The 19,075-nt window shown below is 35.0% G+C and overlaps 1 protein-coding gene across 6 annotated transcripts in view; it reads left to right on the top strand.

The window, feature by feature from the left end:
* FRYL (FRY like transcription coactivator) overlaps positions 1–19,075 on the top strand; it is a 171,604-nt gene that overhangs the window by 101,406 nt on the left and 51,123 nt on the right. For all 6 annotated transcript variants that reach the window (XM_069856046.1, XM_069856047.1, XM_069856042.1 and 3 more), the window contains 21 exons: positions 531–639; positions 1,511–1,597; positions 2,259–2,430; positions 3,108–3,240; positions 3,485–3,592; positions 4,945–5,182; positions 5,806–5,991; positions 6,088–6,174; positions 6,979–7,247; positions 7,660–7,855; positions 8,998–9,122; positions 10,380–10,437; positions 11,431–11,522; positions 12,703–12,875; positions 13,370–13,530; positions 14,022–14,132; positions 15,020–15,174; positions 15,419–15,518; positions 16,683–16,851; positions 17,554–17,813; positions 18,730–18,870. In XM_069856046.1, the coding sequence (XP_069712147.1) occupies positions 531–639; positions 1,511–1,597; positions 2,259–2,430; positions 3,108–3,240; positions 3,485–3,592; positions 4,945–5,182; positions 5,806–5,991; positions 6,088–6,174; positions 6,979–7,247; positions 7,660–7,855; positions 8,998–9,122; positions 10,380–10,437; positions 11,431–11,522; positions 12,703–12,875; positions 13,370–13,530; positions 14,022–14,132; positions 15,020–15,174; positions 15,419–15,518; positions 16,683–16,851; positions 17,554–17,813; positions 18,730–18,870 (3,130 nt within the window). The remainder of the gene's footprint in view (positions 1–530; positions 640–1,510; positions 1,598–2,258; positions 2,431–3,107; positions 3,241–3,484; positions 3,593–4,944; positions 5,183–5,805; positions 5,992–6,087; positions 6,175–6,978; positions 7,248–7,659; positions 7,856–8,997; positions 9,123–10,379; positions 10,438–11,430; positions 11,523–12,702; positions 12,876–13,369; positions 13,531–14,021; positions 14,133–15,019; positions 15,175–15,418; positions 15,519–16,682; positions 16,852–17,553; positions 17,814–18,729; positions 18,871–19,075) is intronic.

Here is a 19,075-nt window from a genome sequence, read left to right on the forward strand (position 1 = left end):
TTTGGTAAACTGGGGAGCAAAGACTTCATCTTAACAGAAAAATAAAAAGGACTTGATTATGTTGATAAGGAGAAAGAATAGTCTCTACAATTGTCATTGCAGGGATAGAAGAGAGTGGAGAAATAAGAAACAGGAAATTTTATTAAAGTTATAAGGCACTAATGGTACCAGAACAAAGAGGGTATGAAGTGGCCGTCACTAGGTATAGGCTGGAAATGAAAAGGATTTCTTTATAAATTAGGATCATGAGAATTTAGAATAGTCATTCACATTTGGTCTCTTTTTTTTTATTATTACTAACTAGTTTAAAGCAGAATCTTGGTTACTTTATAAATGAACCCACGATACTGTTGCCTGTGATGCTAGAGGGCTGTACTTTATGTAGGTGATCCTACCTGCCATGTGTTTCTGTATTATTTAGTAGTATACCCCACACCCTTTCTTCCAGATCTGAACTGTAACAACTGTGCTATTGTAAAAACTTATTTTTAAAGTTTTTATTTATTTCTTTTGTTTCAAAATTCTTGTAGCCGTCTCATGAGCATTGTTTCAGCACTTTTCCCAAAAGGATCACGTAGTGTGGTCCCACGAGACACACCTCTGAATATATTTGTGAAGATTATTCAATTCATTGCTCAGGTAAGAATACGCCTAGGGAGAGCACAGAAAGAGCATTATTTGGAAGAAATGTAAATTTAAGGTTAGTTTTTGAAATATTTGCACTGAATTAATGGTCTTGTCTTAACGAATTTCCCCAAGAATTTAGAACAAATTAAGTGACTGAGTTTGTGTATGTATGTAAAAACATACTAATATAATTAGTATATTCCGTTACGGTATTTTTATAAGACCAAAGCATTGGAACAGTAATATCCACTTATATTTAGCCTGGAGACTAGCCTCTGTAGATAAAAAAAAAAAGTGGAAGGAATGAAATAGTGTGTAGTAAGTATTGCATTATGATTTATATTATTTTGGGTGTTTCTGTTGTTGCAGTGTTAACATGCAGGATATGCTCTCACAAGACAAACTCTTCAATCTGTAACTGTAGATTAGAGACATGTTTTCCTGTCTTACAGATAGCTTGTCTGTGCTTCAGCTTCCAAAGTGATTTACTTCTGGTCATACAAGGATGAGGCAGGATGCACAATTCTTCACTGCTTAGATTTGTTCCCTCAGGTTCCTCTTTTTAGTAATAATTTTTAGTTATCTGAAACAGGTCAGGTCATTTGTAGAGATGTATTTGACCTGAACAGAATTGTCTGGTAATTTTTTCAGGAGAAATGGTTCAGCCATATCAGGATATGAGCTGTCTTGAATTGTACTGTATTTTAAAAAGAACATTAAGTCATAAGAATAAATAGGAAAAAAGGCATGCTTTTAAAACTTTTTAATTTTTATTTTTAAATACTTTAAAGACATGATACCCAGCGGCTCTGCGAAGCTGAGAAATTAAACCATGCATATTAGCAGAAATGAGATGATCATATCAATCTATTTTCCTTTATAGGAACGTTTGGATTTTGCAATGAAAGAAATAATATTTGATCTTCTTAGTGTTGGAAAATCACCTAAAACCTTCACTATTAATCCAGAGGTAAAAAGAAGCTCATTACTTGCTGGCAGTGAGAGCCGTGCATTGGGAGGCTTTTTTGGGGAAAGCGGTTAACTATTTTTAAGCCAGGAGAGAAGATTAATGAATAACTGAAGAGGTGTTCTGCTGAAACTAAAGAAGTAATTGTAGTCACGTGCAATTGCTGTTTGATTTCTGGTGAGATGGCTAGCAGCAGTCCTGCAGTTCAGACTCATTTCAGCAATTATTTCAGTGAATATGTGTGAATTTTTGTTACAGTATGAACTGTAAAGCCTTTTCTCAAGGAAGTTTTACCTAGCTCTTATTGTTCAAGACCCAATCTAACAAACAAGATGTTTAAGCAATGTTTGTCTTCAGTATATCATTCTTGAAATTCATGTTAAGTCCTTTAATACTGTGAAATATTTGGTGTATTTACCTGCGCCAAGTCACTTAACTCGAATCAGAGCTGTGGGGAGGCACTGAGGGCTTAAACATTATTTTTGTTACTTTCATTACCCTTATATATAGCCTTTAAGTAATGCCTGTCCTACAGGAAGGGTACTGCTGTCTGCTTAAAAAAGAGGAAAAACGCAGCTTGTGTTTTGCCTCATCTGTGTTACTTTTATGTTTTAATTCCTTCTGTTTTCTATTTCCTTTTTCTTCCCCCCCTTTTTTTTTGAAGAGGATGAATATTGGCCTCAGAGTCTTCCTTGTCATAGCAGATAGCTTGCAGCAGAAAGATGGTGAACCACCAATGCCAACAACAGGAGTTGTTCTTCCCTCAGGAAACACATTGCGTGTGAAAAAAATTTTTCTTAATAAAACGCTAACAGATGAGGAAGCAAAAGTTATAGGTATGTTATATTCTTTTGTAAGTTGGTATTCCAGTATGTGCATGTATGTTTTCAATTATTCTCAAGTAGTACATTTGCGTAACTTTATTTCTGTATTTATTTTGTTAGTGAGATAGTCTGTTTTAGCAGAATTGCTTTGATTTTTTGGAAAGGCCTACTGGACAATATTGATGCTATGGTGTCCGAGACCAAATCCATGGCTTTTTGGGAAGTGTTTTGCACTGCCAAATTTGCACAAAGAAGCCTGAGTGCAATCAGTGTGATAAATAGCATGGCAGTTTTTGTTCCCTTGATACCACTCTAGAATCACCCACAGCTGAAGTGGAATAAGACAGTTTTGATCCCCATGCTCTATTGGTCTTCTGTGGATGAGGTAGCCATCTCTAAAGGACAATTTCAATATATAAAATTTAGACTAGAATTAAAACGCTTGGAAATTGAGAAAACAATAAGACAACTAATGGTTGCTTCCTTGTTTATATTCTTTCTGACAGAAACTTCTACTGTAACATAATGCCTTCTACTACTTATTTAACATGCATTTCTTTTGACACTTAAAGTGTATTTAGTGTCATATTTTATACTAGATTAAATTTGTCCTAAGCTAAATATGTGGCAAATACTTCAATAAAAATGTGACAGTTAAGTGAGGTGATTGGAACTCTTCGGCTTTTTAGGAATGTCCATATACTACCCTCAAGTCAGAAAAGCGCTAGATAGCATTCTTAGGCATTTGGACAAAGAAGTTGGAAGGCCGATGTGCATGACTAGTGTGCAGATGTCCAATAAAGAACCTGAAGACATGATTACGTGAGTACTGAGTTACACTATTTTCACTGTCACAGTTACATCATATTATTTTTAAGCTGTAATGTTGCAGATGCCATCATGAATGCATTACTGTTGTTGGCTTTATACTTGACTATTAAATGAATGCTAATTTCATTAAGAAATGATAAAAACTTTTGCTAGCTCCTTAGTTTTGACATGAAATTGAAAACATCTGTGTACTGAAGTACATTTCCCTTTTGTTGGTTATCAACTTCTTTTGTAGGGGTGAGAGAAAACCTAAGATAGATTTGTTCAGAACTTGTATTGCTGCTATCCCAAGACTGATTCCAGATGGCATGAGCAGGACTGACCTCATTGAATTGCTTGCGAGGTGAGAGAAATTAAATTCTGCTTTTAGTGGATGTTCCTTTTTAAACACTGTGTGTAGAATTTGCTAGTGCACAGTGTAGTTTGAGTCCACTGCATACTGAATCTGTTCTTCCTGTTCCTGCTTACCTTCTGCAGTTGGTCAAGTGTTACTGGCTAGAGTAGCAGGAGATAAATTTATCCTGAAGACCTGCACTTATTTTCAGAGATAATTTTTTGAAAAATAGGAATTTATTTCTGTTACTTTGTTTTTTTGAACTTGTCTTATCTTTTTGTTACTACTATCATACTTTTTTCCCTTTTTTCTTTTGATTCTTTCTTTCCCCCCTTCCCTTTTCCTATTGCTAATACTGTGAATTATCATGAAAACATTCTTGTTTGACATTACAGAAATATGACACAGGCACTTACAGGAAACTTTTTTTTTTCTTCTGTACTAATCCTGCTTCCTTTTTCCATTTTTTTTTTGATCCAACACTACCTGTATTCTTCCATCTCTTATCTCAGTTTAAATTGAATGTACCTTATCAGTACTGATAAGTAGTTGAGACAACTGGACAGCCAGGTGTTTGCAGGTGGGTAAACTGAGCATTCAGTGAGAATATGTAGTTGTGGTACACGCAGGCAGCCTTTACACATTGCTAAAGTGATAAGCCTCTCCTTTTTAATTTTTTATTTTTAATACAATAACGGTCTTGCTGCATAAATGCACTGTAGCATTTAGCCCTGAAGTTATAAATTCTTTTGCAAATAATAGGTTGAGTTACATGTATACAAAAGTTAGTAATAATGTAAGAGAATAAGAGTTTTCTAATGCTTTCTGTTCAGTATCATTAATCATATAGAAGACATGAAGTTTTAAGTAATAATACAGTACTGGATAAGTTTATTGTACCATAACAGGCTGAGATGTGTTGTTAAGTATATATGCAAAGGATTTTTTTGGTGAGATTTTTCTCCTATCCAAGGTAAAGCTGCTTTACCTGCAAAAAAAAAATCTTTTTTTTTCAATTTTAATTTGAAGACAATAACCTGTACGTCACATGTGCCTGTCTGCTGAGCTCTTCGGGTGTTTCTAAGATGTATGCAAAGATGCGTCTGTGTGAAAGATTTAACCATCTCGCTTGAAAATTATTTGTTTATAGTATTTTGGAAGTCTTGCATTATTTTGCTGTAGTAGTAATGCCTTCTGTTAGTAGCCAGTTTCAAATGTTTTCAGTGCAGAATATGCATCCGTGCAGTAATGTTCAACATTGTACAGTGGAGAGGAAAGAGTTGACACTAAGCTTTGATTTATCAAGACTGGTTAAAAATATGTCAATCCAGGGTGATGATACTGGTATTTTTTCTAAACAGGCTGACAATTCATATGGATGAAGAACTTCGTGCCTTGGCTTTCAATACGCTCCAAGCATTAATGCTTGATTTTCCAGATTGGCGGGAAGATGTTCTTTCAGGATTTGTTTATTTTATTGTGCGTGAAGTGACTGACATCCACTCAACACTTCTTGACAATGCAGTAAAAATGTTAGTGCAGCTTATAAATCAGTGGAAACAAGCAGCCCAAATGCACAATAAAAACCAAGATTCTCAGGTATTTCCAAATAAGGTCCTTTCATGTTAAAATGTGGTTTGAATCTACCTCCAGTTTTTATTTGTAGTCTTTATTGGTTTCGTTAAGTAATAAAAATTCAGCTTACTTTCTTACAGTGCTTGAAGATTTTTAGACCTGTTATTTTAAATCAGAATTTTTGCTAAAAATTTACTTCTAATAGTATTAACTATTCACTATTTCATGGTCACATTTTTGTGTACATCAAAAGTCATCATAGGTAACTGGAAATTTATTAAGTAGGAGTAATTAAACAGTAGAACTAGAAGAAAAGCACAGTTTTTTATGAACACACAGAAAGGGTTGAAAAATCTAGTTTTATACAATCCTATTTTTAAGAATATTACTTATTTTTCATTTTGTTCTCACTGCATCGTTCTTGTAGGAAAGTGAGATAACACAGACTTTCTTGTGATATTTGTTTAGAATGAATTCAGAGAGGTACTAAAAGAAACAAAGTAGCTGGTAGTCTGCTGTTCTCATAATGCAAAATATGACTAGTAGCCAAACAAGGTCTAAATATCTTATGGTTCTTTCTGCTGTCACCAATAATGGTACTATGTTTTTTTTCCTAATTTGCTGAAATTGTGCAATCTTTTTCTTAGCGTGGTGTGTCCAATGGGGCTGCCCATACCCTTCCGCTGGAGAGGACCCTTTATTCCAGTGTATTTCATGTGGTGGAGGGCTTTGCTTTGGTCATCCTTTGCAGCACAAGGCCTGCCACCAGAAGATTAGCTGTCAGCGTTCTCAGAGAAATAAGGGCCTTGTTCACGGTTTTAGAAATTTCTAAGGTAAGAATTGATGGTGCACTCCTGCGACTGCGTAATGAAACTGCATTCATTTTGACTTCGTTTGAGCTTTTTATGCTTTGTGTTTTGTCTTTGTAGAGTGATGATGAATTGGCTATAGATGTGATGGACAGACTAAGTGCTAGTATCTTGGAGAGTTTCATACATCTCACTGGGGCTGATCAGGTAGGAGAGTTCTTATGGTAATTTGGATGCAAGATGAGGTAGTTCTACAAAGCTGTCTGAAATAAATTTTATATATTGTAAATGACAGTGTCAGTATATTCATGCCAACTTTATTAGCAATTCATCACCTTAAAAAGCCAAACAAATCTAAACGAAGAAACAACGAAACCAACAAAAAAAAAATCTCAAAAAAATTGAGGAATATTGAGGAGACTGGCACCACCATTGCATGCTTTCTGATCAGTAGTGTGTAGTTATAACACCATGTACACACAGGCAGCTATATCTATATATGTTTTTTCTTATCTTGCTCATAGATGACAGTTTCTTTTAAGCAAAGGCCACTGCCTTTTTCTGCAGCAATACAATGTCTTAACACTCAGTGTGCCCTTTATCCATGATGAAAGCTCTATCAACTATCAATGAATAACAACTGAATTCCATATTTATCCATATTTATCAAGGAAAAACTTCTGATTTTAGGTTTAGGAAACAAGGTGGAATTCAGTAGTAAAGCTTGTAAAGTCAGGAATGTTTTAGAAGAGTTAAGTCATCATGAATGAAAGGGTCTTTTTCTAGAATTTACTGTTTCCTGATAACCAACTCATTCCCAAGCAGCATATTTATGTAACTGCCCACATCAGCAACTTCTGTAAAAAAAACCCAGAAATTAAGTATTGTGTTTTACCTATTCCAAATTGGGTTTTGACATTGATACTTTATTAGATATTTAACAATTAAGAGATTGTTACTTAATATAAATGGCTATTAAATATTGCCTTGTTCTCTTTTTTATGCACACAGACTACTTTACTGTACTGTCCCAGTTCAATAGATTTACAGACTCTGGCTGACTGGAATTCCTCCCCAATCAGCCACCAGTTTGATGTGGTCAGTCCATCACATATATGGATATTTGCACATGTGACTCAAGGCCAAGATCCATGGATTGTGAGCCTCTCAAGTTTCATGAAACAGGAAAATCTTCCAAAACACTGCCCAACAGCTGTAAGTTATGCTTGGATGTTTGCTTATACCAGACTCCAACTGCTGTCTCCACAAGTAGATATAAAGTAAGTGAATTTCTAAATTAAATACAATATATTGAGTGTTATTTCAAGATTTATCGTTATTGTCATGTTTCAGGGGGGTGACATGGACTGTTTATGCTTTCTGTGGATTAAATTCAGCTTTGTATAAAATTAAAACATTTCTATCTTTGAAAAAAGTTAACTGCTGTAAAGATTAATTAGTTCATGCCTTCGGCTTTATCGTAGTTAAACAGATTTGACTATCAAAGCATAATTTATTGATATACAGGTCTGTTCTGAACAACATATTCAGAGTTTACCATGTTAACAATTTTAAAAGCAAGAGCCTATACTTAATTGAAAAATGAATTCAGTTGAAAAAAAAGAGTGAAACCTGGTGAGCTTTATTTACTATGCAGAGCTGTCTTTTTTTTTTTGTCTTTTTTTTTAATAGCAGCCCTATCAATGCAAAGAAAGTGAATACTACTACAAGCAGTGACTCCTATATTGGGCTCTGGAGAAACTATCTGATCCTTTGCTGCAGTGCAGCATCTTCTTCAAACACCGCCACCTCCACAGGCTCTGTGAGATGTTCCCCTCCTGAGACGCTGGCGTCTACTCCTGACAGTGGTTATAGCATTGATTCAAGAGTAGGTTCTTCTAATGCTTAATGTAAATAAGACCACATGTTATTGGAAGTAGAAACTTACAATATTGTGAAAACTGCCATGCTTAGAAACTGTTGTAATTTGTCTGAAAACATGTTTTAGTATTCTTTTGTCTTTTGATTTGCTTCACATAGTGTTTCAGTTTGCTTCCCCCAATTCATGCTGTAGAGGTTTTTCTACTTATGTATTTAAGACAAAAATCTAATTATGTCATGAAAATATTAATCCAGTCTTGAAGTCTTAACTAGTGGTAATGAGGAAATGTTTTGTTTACCGTTTAGAGTTTGGGGGGTTTTTTTTGGCTGTCAGGTTTCTATGCTTCTGAGAAAACAGCCTCTTGCTTCAGTGACTGAAGCAGTGACCTGTTCAGGCATAATATTTCTTGTTATTTTTTTTCCCAGACTCAGACAGTTTTCTGTCTGTGTTGCTTAATATCACCTGCAGATTTTTTTTTATACAGTAGAGGTGAAGATAAGTTTTTCACCATGAGAACAGTTAAACATTGGAATAATCTCCCCAGGGAAGTGGTAGATTCCTCTACACTGGAAACTACTTAGGCTCAGCTTGACTGGGTTCTGGGCCATCTTGTTTAAACTATGTATCACCTAAGAGGTTGGACCAGGTGATCCCTGAGGTCCCTTCCAACCTGGCATTCTGTGATTCTGTGGTAACTAATGAACTACGCAGAAGATTTTTGCCAGAAGCAGCCTGTTCCACTTGTTTATTACCAAGACCATTTCCTTAAATCTGAGAAACTGTAGATTGAAAGTTTTGTTCTCTTTGAGAGCCACAGTAGAGTCTAAGGAGCTGAACATAAGAAGTCTGCTTCCTCTCCCTAAGGAGGGCAAATGCACTAGTCATGCAAATCATCTGTGTATCGTATTGAGGTGTTCATTGTCATCTGAAAATGAAAATTAATTATTCAAGGAATGGAGAAGTATATAATACTACTTTGCTATTACAGAAAGTCCTTTTCCATGTCAAGGATCTAAAATTTCGTTTTTATGATTTTAAGTCACTAATCAGTGTGAGAGGAGACTGAAATTACATCAAACGTTTCAATATCACACCAACTGATTGTTTGGGAACTACTTCATTTGGTTTTATTCTGTTTTTTTTCTTAGGTCATTGGCATTCCATCCCCTTCCTCCCTCTTTAAGCATATAGTTCCAATGATGCGCTCTGAGAGCATGGAAATTACAGAATCCCTTGTGCTTGGACTTGGCAGGACCAACCCAGGAGCTTTTAGGTAATTGTTGTGTTTCATCTGTTTTTATGCTGATTGGTTACCAAGTTCAGGAATCAGAGCTCAGAAAAAAAGTTTTTTCTTCTTTTAAGAATTGTTTTAAAAATGTGCAAACTGATTACCATTATCTTTTCTAGCGTTTAGGGGTATGATGAAGATTGTTAGAGCTTGAAATAACTTTTATGTAGATGTCACATCAGCAGAAGGAAGTTAGTTGAAACAACGAACAGCTACCTTTTATTGATATTAAAAACTGCTTGATACTACAAATGCCAGCAAATAAACTCGCTAAGACTCATTCTGGAGTTTTAGAAAGCAAGCATCCTTTATTACTGTGCTGGACGGTATGGAGGATTAATTCCATCAATCATGCATAACGAGATGACAGCCAGTTACAGAATATATTTCTCATCTCCATGCATGTGTATAACATTTCCTGGAAATCTCATACATATTCTGTTACTTCCAAGAACTAATTTTAATATTATGAATTTCATGACAGCAAAGTCTCTACTGATTTGTACCAGTTCCCTTGTCTGTTCAACCATGCATTTCTCAGACAAGTAGAAACTATAAGCAGATGGAAATAAGTACAGAAGAAGACACAGCATACAGCATCTTCTGTCTAGCACAAGATGTTAATTAATGATAATTCCTTGAGAACAGTCTAAAAACTCACCGTCTGAGGAGCAAGCTGCCTGACAAACATGCAGCCAGCTTTCAGAAAATGCAGTTAATTAGAGGAGACTTAGCTGAAGTTAGAAAGCTGATTCTAGCTTAGCTCAGACCAGAATATTCCACTTTTGTAACTACTTCTTGTATCATTCCCTTACATGAAAGAACAGACAATGTGGACTACTAACATTTTAAGTGTTAATCACATCCAAGTTTGTAAGAATTACTGAAATCTGTTTATTGGTATTGCCGGCAATCATGTTTCTGAGCTCTTTGTGTGTAGGAGTGTCATGATAACTGTATTATAAAAAGCAATTTTTGGGTGAAGCTGAAAAAATTACCTTTTAAAACTGTTTTCTGACTTATGCTGAAGCCTCTGAAATTTGCTTCCCTCTCTCCACTTTTTTTTTCTGAGGAAATTTTCTGTAACTTCGTAACTAATACACCTTCTCATACAAGGTAAAGAAGGAAAACCCGAGGGTGTTTTAAGTTACATTGTAACACTAGTTGCCATGAAAAGTGTTTCAATTTAGATGTCAATATAATAGTTGGTTTTGCAGTTTTAATTCTTTTCTTTAAATTCAGGGAACTAATAGAAGAATTACATCCTATAATCAAGGAAGCACTTGAAAGAAGGCCAGAGGTAATTATATATTTTCCACTATATTCAGTACACAGTTTTAACTGTCTTGTCGGCAATAGTAGGAAAGAGGATGTTAGTTTGGTTCTTAAATTTCTGCACCTAAAACTGTCACTATACCGGATAAAAAGGTCAGATGCTACTTTTTTAAAAGATTGAGGTGTTTACATTAGAAGAGCTTTGTGTTTGTTTTGAGCTCTGTATTATTCCTGAATCACAGGTTTTCTTTGGAATAATGGAAAAAATACTGGAAACCTTTTCTACATTCTTCTAACTACTTTTACTTAAGCGTAGTTTTACATAAGTTGTTGATTTCATTGTATTATTGGTAACATGCCCATCTAAGACATAGAATTGAGTTCTACAGTCTACTAGTAGACCTTAGAACTAAATGAAAAAGGGTTTAAGCTCTCCTGACTGACTGCTATGACTAAAACTTTTCTGATGGAGAGCACGTTCTACAGCATGGTGTAGAAGCCTCAGTAGGTATTCATAAAAATAATAATCTGTGCAAATACAACCTCAGAGGTAATTATTCAGTATTTTTTGTGATAACTGTCATATTCTGATTAGAAATATGTTTGTAATTAAATACAGGTGATAGGAAGAAAAGTGTCTTCCATTTCAAAATATTACTGGGCTATAGTGTGTTTAGTCAGAGTTGCATGCAAATATGTAGCAAGTTTGGCATTTGTACTTAAGTTCATCAATTTATATGTTGCATTTTGCATCAGGAGACTGATAAAAAGCATATTATTTTAGTAATATATTTAATAGGAGACCTAGTATATCTTGGAGTTGCAACAGGGAAGAATTTTGTTAATTGTCTGGTTTAGTAAAATTACTAGCAATTTTGTAACTCTCCCTAAAAGGCTGGCAACCTGGTAATTGATGCCAGTTGTAGTACAGATATAGTAATGGCTTTTTATGCCATGCTGGTTTCATACGTAGTTTTTCCTCGTTTTCATTTAATTTTGTGTTTCCTCCCTTGAATAGAACATGAAACGGCGCAGGCGTCGAGATATTTTACGAGTACAACTAGTACGAATATTTGAACTGTTGGCAGATGCTGGTGTCATTAGTCACAGGTAGGGGCAGCACTGATGAGATGATATTGTTTATGCTTCTGAATTAAGTCACTAGTATCCTTATGATCAAGTATAACAATCATGTAGAATTCTTCAGTGAATTTTAGTATACCATTCAGTAAATAGGCATGGTTTTATAAAACTTCAGGTTCTGCTGGATTTCCAGGCCTTCCCTCCTCCATGCCCTTTATCATAGTGATCTGTGTTGTATTTAAAATGCTTCTATTCACTGGGGCATTGCTTTAACAGTCACTATGTTATGTTCCTTTTTGTTCGTGTTTTCAAACTTCACACTACTTAGGTAAATCAGAGAACATAAGTTGCAGCTCGTCTGTAATTGGTCTGGAATTCTTCCTCACCTGCAATCCTGATGCTAGTCAGTGTATCCTAGGCAGAGAAGGCTCATTAATACTCAACCTTTTTCTTTCTGAGGGAGGCAGAATGTTAACTGGGTTGGGTTTTATCTCAGTTTACCCAAATGGAGTAGGGACACTTTGAAAAACTTAAAATTCTAGCATATGTTTTACAGTCTTTTACAGTTTGTTTTCTGTGCAGGTGGAATTGTATAAGAGCAGACAAGCTAGCAGATGGTTAGAGTATCTTTTTCCATTGTGTTAGACAATGATACCTCAATATTTGTCAATCTTAGTGATGTAATCCATGTGAAATTGTCAATCTTTAAGCAAGCTACTACAGTATATTTCAGACTGTTGCCTCGGAAGCATTGCTGAAATACTCTCTCTTCTTATCTTTTGAGATACTCCCTGGCATTTAATTAGATTATGTAAAATATCTCCTGAACACAGTCTGCACCCTGGAACTTTGTCAGCTCTTCTCTCTGAGGCCAGTCTGGTTCTGTAGTGCAAGCTAGAAAGCAGTTAAGGACTATTATAAACTCCCTCATCTTGCTTTTGGTGTGCAAGGCATGCTTTTTGCTTGTCTTCAGTAAAAATATGGAAAGAAGGTGGAGGAATCTAAGAGAAAATAAATCACCCTTCTAACAGTTGTTTTTCAAAGGAGGGCAGGTTTGAATCACAAGCAGTCTTTAATCTCCTTATTTAGTTTAGTACTGACCACTAGTGAGATATTGAAGCAATGAAGATAGGAAGAAAAAAATAACGATTGTTTTAAAAAATTGCTCTATGTATTTACCATACTATTTGGTTTTTTTAAATTTTAGTGCAAGTGGTGGCCTTGATAATGAAACACACTCCCTCAACAACACTTTACTTGAGTATGTTGATCTAACAAGACAACTCCTAGAAGCAGAAAATGAAAAGGATTCTGATACATTGAAAGATATTAGATGCCATTTTAGTGCCTTAGTGGCAAATATCATTCAAAATGTTCCAGGTATGTATAAATGTAACTTCTGATGACTGTCTTTAATAGTCAGTGTATTACAAAAAACCCCACACCAAACCAGTGAACCCAAAACACCCAACAAACCAACTACAAAACCAAACAAAAACTAAAAAACCAGAATTTTTTTCTCTGAAGTTTCAAAATACCTTAATAAAAATCATTTATGCCATCAGTTTTGCATAGAACTTTAGCATCATGAGTTTTATGAGAAATTTTTGGTGCTGTTTGTAAGTAGTTTTCTTATTTAGCAGAAGTCTTATTGGTTGGCAGTGCATTTAATTTTTCTAGACTAGTGAATAGCTTCTTTTACACTAGTGGTATTACACAGGACAGTAGTAAACCTATGTCCAGCTATTATGATGTTGAAATAATGTGGTTTTACACTGATTTTTCTTTTTATTTTCATTGCTTGGATCTGTTTCTGTTTTGTATTCTTTATTTTAAGAATGAGGAGTGTGTCTAACTATGTGCTTTTCTTACAGTACACCAGAGAAGAAGTGTCTTTCCGCAGCAGAGTCTACGCCATAGTCTATTTATGTTATTCAGTCATTGGGCAGGTCCTTTTAGTATCATGTTTACTCCTCTGGACAGATACAGTGATAGGAACATGCGAATAAACAGACACCAATACTGTGCATTAAAGGTATTTTAACACTTCTTGAATTTTGGAAATAGATTGTTATGTTGACTTTTCTAATGCAAATTTAGCTTTTGATCTTTTTGGATGTGATTTTCACATGCTTGTTGCCATTCTTTTTCTCTTCTGCCTGCAGGTAAATTTACAACAGTTTTGCTTTTTCCATTTGGTAAATTATCACATTTGTTATAGAAATTTCTTAGAACTGCAACTAAATATTCATTTCCCGTGACTTCAGTCCTCAGTTGCCTAAGGAGAAAGGCTTTCATATAGAAGTACATTAACAGTCAGACTGACATATTAACTCCTACATATGTCAGTTAAGAAAAATATGATGTAATAATTTATTGAATAAGATGTTAAACGGTTTTTTGTTAGCCTTGGTCTTCCTCCCTTGACTGAATAAAGGATAGTTTTCTGATTTTTAGTGGACTTGGTAAAAGTACTTCCTGTGTCTGAGTTATTAAAATGTAGTGTTTTTCAATTACTTTCTAAAGGCTATGTCTGCTGTACTGTGTTGTGGCCCTGTTGCAGATAACGTCGGGCTATCATCTGATGGCTATTTATACAAATGGCTGGATAATATTTTGGATTCGCAAGATAAAAAGGTAATAAAGACTATGTCAACATTGGTTTGCAAACGTCAGTGCACTCAACGGGTGCTTTTAACAACTTTTGCAGTCAGATTGGCCTAAATGCTTTAAAAGTAGCTTAAGCTCAGATCTGTTTTAGTAGTGCATATTTTTGTACTGTCCTTAATATATGCATCCACCCTGTTGAGAAAGGCAGTCCCTAGTCACAGGCTAAGAACAGAGAAAATGGAATGGTGGAGGAAAGGACAAGGAGTGAAATATTGTGTGTTCTTTATAAACTAATCCACTAGGTTAAGTTATAGTAATAAGCAGAATTCTTAGAAATGTAAAGGAGATGAGATTTTGAACATGAACTGTAAGAGTCCATTGGGGGCCCTGCAGAGTTACAAAAATCAAGCTTTGCATCTAAACAGTAAGGCAAGCTTTAGATTTAAAAGATAAGGCTTCCAATGCATTGATGCTGTGACTACAGAAAAACACAGCTCTAGTGGGCTGCTTTGATTCAAGAGAACATGCAGGTCTTCATGTTGATATATCCTATGTATCTCATTGGAATTCCTGCATATATTTAAGAGCTTGTCTGTATCTGATGCTTTCAGGTGAATGTTCACGTTATAGTAAGTGAAAATAGCAAATAAGTCAAGGTAGCCTTGGAACAGAGGGGGAAAAGAAAAGTCAGTAGAGCTATGTAGTTATTTGCTTCAGTAATTTATGACTGTTGTACAAGTTTGATGGAATTGCCTGTTGTTATTTTAAACTGTTATTTTAAACAAGATTTGTTCTGTTGCAATTGTTTTGAATTTTGTTGTTGTTGTTGTTCACTATTTCCCTATTTCATGACGTTTTTGTAAGTTGGTCTTTCTGTATTTATAAATTGATATTGGTTCTTTTCTGGAATACAGGTTCACCAGCTAGGCTGTGAGGCAGTCATGCTGCTCTTGGAGCTCAACCCTGACCAGAGTAACCTCATGTACTGGGCTGTAGACCGGTGTTACACAGGTTCCAAACGGGTAGCAGCTGGCTGTTTTAAAGCCATAGCCAGTGTGTTCCAAAACAGGTACTACAGCAGTTTTCCATAATTTTAAACTTCCATTTTCAAAGTCTACTTTCATTTATTAACTGGGCTTTTTCTTCCTGCAAAGAGAAAAGATCTCATCTGTTTGTTTGTGTGTGTTACTAGAGAAATTTTAAAATGTTGTGTTATCCCATGCCATATTCCATGTAAATTAAACTTTATTAAATTCAAATTTTAAAAAGCCAAATGTAAATTTACTTACTTCACACTTGCAATTTTTCCCTAGGGATTACCAGTGTGATACAGTGACCCTTCTGAATCTGATACTATTTAAAGCAGCTGATTCTACTAGGGCTATCTATGAAGTTGCTATGCAACTGTTACAGGTTTGTAAGCTAATTTTTATTGATTTTTTTAATTTTCTTTTAAAGTAAGAATTGGTCCTGTGCATTAAATAAAAAAAATCTGTTATTACTTGGTGTCCCTTCAGTAATGACATACAATGTGTATTTTTTTTCTCTATTTTAGTGCATAGTTAGAACAGATCTTTCCTTGGCACAAATAGACTTCATTGGGAGTGTGTCTGTTTTTTATGACCTAAGCACTCAAGACTTCTATTTTCATAATATCCACTTTTTCAAGAGACAAAACCTAAACAAAAGTTCTTCTAGTTTAACCCTGAAACAGAGTAGCATATAGGTCAATTTGTCCAAAAGCCCCTCAGAGAGAATTATATGGCTTCGTGTCCTTTTACTCTGCTGGGATAGCAGTCGGTTTTCTGATTTTTACATCAATGCCAAACACTTTTTCATCTGTCTGTGTGGAGAAATGATAGTGAAAAATCTTGTTAGCTGTTGAATATACTTTTGTGTATTCCTTTCTGAGGTTCTTTAGGGGAAAGCTTTATCTTACAAGCATCATTAGTGTTTAAAAATAAATTAAAAAAAATAATCTGTGCCGCTTGTGCCTCAGGCCTTGGAAGTTTTTTTAAAAGGCTTTTGTTGTCAGCTAAATAGCAATAGCTTCAATAGCAAAGTCCCCTCTCAAGTCACACCTTTGTTGATATGTCAGCATTCTCACTAACCCTCCCTTTTGGCCCCTTCTTTCTTCTCAAGTGAACACCACTGCTTAAGATCAGTCAAAACTGACTTTTAAAGTGTCAAGCTGCTTTAGCTTTCTGCTGCATCTCTGCCATATCAAAGATGACATTGCTCTTATCCATGTGTCTCATAGATAAGTAGAAATTGATATTGTTTGGAAATACAAACATTTAATATTATTTTATGTTTTGCAACAGAGAAATTTATAATTAATCCAGTGTTTTGTGAAAGCTGGTTTCTTAAATTTGTGCTGGAAACTCATCAGCTGGAATGAGCCTTAGCTAGTCTACTCTGAAATTGCCACATTGTTGGTGAATACTGTAGCTCTCTGGAGATCTGCATAGGAAACATGAAATGAGAGTAAATACATAATTTTGAAAGGTGATTTTATATAAAGATTTCCATTATAGTTCTATGCTTAGCTTCAAATTCTGAACATTACTGTTGTAGATCTTGGAACCAAAGATGTTCCGTTATGCTCACAAACTGGAAGTTCAGCGGACGGATGGGGTTTTGGGTCAGCCTTCTCCTTTACCACATCTGTATTCTGTGTCATATTATCAACTGTCAGAAGAATTAGCAAGGACTTATCCTGAACTAACACTTGCTATCTTCTCAGGTATGGTTTTAAAACAACAGAACTTTGTTGAGTCAAAAGGATTTTCAAAGCGTATAATTCATGTTTTTCAGTAATTATTCTGTATATAGTTTACTAAAATCAGGACAACAAGATATCATCATGATGAATGGAGAAAATGAATGACAGTTTTTATTTACTTGGAGTTGAAAACTTTTACTGACTTTGTAATTACTGTGAAAAATCACATTACACAAATAATTTGCAACTGGTTTTAAAAACTAGTCTTCTGTTGTTCTGTTATTTACTATAGATTGCTTAAAATTACTGTTACATAGCATTTATTCTGCAAACTATTGCAGAATAATAAGCCCTCACATCAATTAAAAAGTCTGCTAGAACTACATGAGGAAGAAAATATCTTCAGTGCCTTTTGCCAAAGCTGGTACGTTTTTACATGCTGTAGGCTTTCAGTTCCCTCTTCCATGTAGAAGAATATGTATGTGTGTATACTGATATGGTTTCTTCAACATACTGTTTGTCAGCAGTGTCTTCAGTTAGGTCTACTAAGGACTACAGGCTTTATCATTATGGAATTGCACTAATTAGCTAAACAAAATTTATGCCTGTATCAGCATTATTTTAAATCAGTATGGTCTGCTGGGTTCATGGTTGTTGTTATCACTAAAACGATTCTCATTATTGAATTGCAATTTATACATGTACCTAATTTTTGAATGGCAGAAGTAAGTCAGAGAATCCAAACAGCTCACCCAGCTGGGAGACAGGTGATGCTTCATTATCTGCTGCCATGGATGAACAATATTGAGTTGGTAGACTTGAAACCTTTGCCAACCATTCGTCGTCAAGATGAAGATGAAGAAGATTCTTTGAAAGACAGAGAAATAATGGTGAACAGTAGACGATGGCTACGAGGAGAAGGCTGGGGATCACCCCAGGCTACAGCTATGGTTCTGAACAATCTGATGTATATGACTGCAAAGGTAAAACTAATTACTTAAGTGTTCCATCTTGTTCCAGCGGATTGTTGTGTTTACAGCACAAGATAATACTTCTTCAGATATACTGTGTTACCAGACTTTTCAAGAGTTATTGTTTGTATTTGTTGAGTTGCTTATGTATACAAAACTATACCATATAGTTTTGATGCGTTATGAGAAATGCACAATATATAATATAAAAATTGTAGTAATTGTTCTATGTAGTAGCAGCACGTAACTGCTGTTCTGCAGTATAGATGTCTCGTTGGATAGATAATACCAGGTTGCCTATATACCTATGAACTCAAAGTGGAATTTTGGAACTGATCTTGTTGCCAGAGGCTGATAGTCCCTCCTCCTTCCTGTGATAGCAACTTCCAGTGAAAAAAAAGTTTTGGTCACATGCGGTGCCCCTGCCGATTCTTGATATCTTTGAATCTAGCTGATGAGAGAGCATGGTTTAAGCTACAGGTTAAAACTCTTGAAAGACTGTGCTCAATGGAATTTTATTCAGGACTGTCTGTAACGGGGAGAATGGGTCTCTGCTAGATTTAGATTTTTTTTCATATGTAAATAATTATGTAAAAATAGAAATGAATTAACATATAAACAAATATCTGTGTGCTTACACAATATATAAAATTATATATTATGTAAATAAAATATTAAATATGTACAAGTATGTTTGCATATATTTTTTATATTTATAACTACAAAAGAAAATAGTTACTTCCAGGATGTGTTTACAAAAATGAATATACGTGAAAGCTTCATTCTGGAATGTTTAAAAGGCAACAGCTTCTTATTGGATCTGTGTTTCCTTTTTCTACACCCTGTCCCACTAAGTCGATACAGATCACTTTCAAACATAGTATTTTCTACTGGAGTTTTCAAGTGAGATATTTATTTTGTTTTCTAGTATGGTGATGAAGTGGCTTGGTCAGAGATAGAAAATGTCTGGACTACTTTGGCAGACAGTTGGCCAAAGAATCTGAAAATAATTTTGCACTTCTTGATCAGTATCTGTGGAGTGAACAGCGAACCCAGCCTTTTGCCTTATGTGAGTATGTGATATGTCTCTCCTTAAGCTATTGATACTTTAAATAATTAGTTGTGAATGTGGCAGCAAAGATGACCAAATAAAAAATTATATCAGAATACATAAGAATACAAACATTGTTCCCAGGTGTTGCTGAAACCTTAGTAGGAAAATATTCTACTTCCTAAATAACTGTCATTGAACTTGGAAGACTCACTTTCTTTTA

Source organism: Phaenicophaeus curvirostris, chromosome 4 (assembly GCF_032191515.1).
Source record: "Phaenicophaeus curvirostris isolate KB17595 chromosome 4, BPBGC_Pcur_1.0, whole genome shotgun sequence".
Lineage (NCBI taxonomy): Eukaryota > Metazoa > Chordata > Aves > Cuculiformes > Cuculidae > Phaenicophaeus > Phaenicophaeus curvirostris.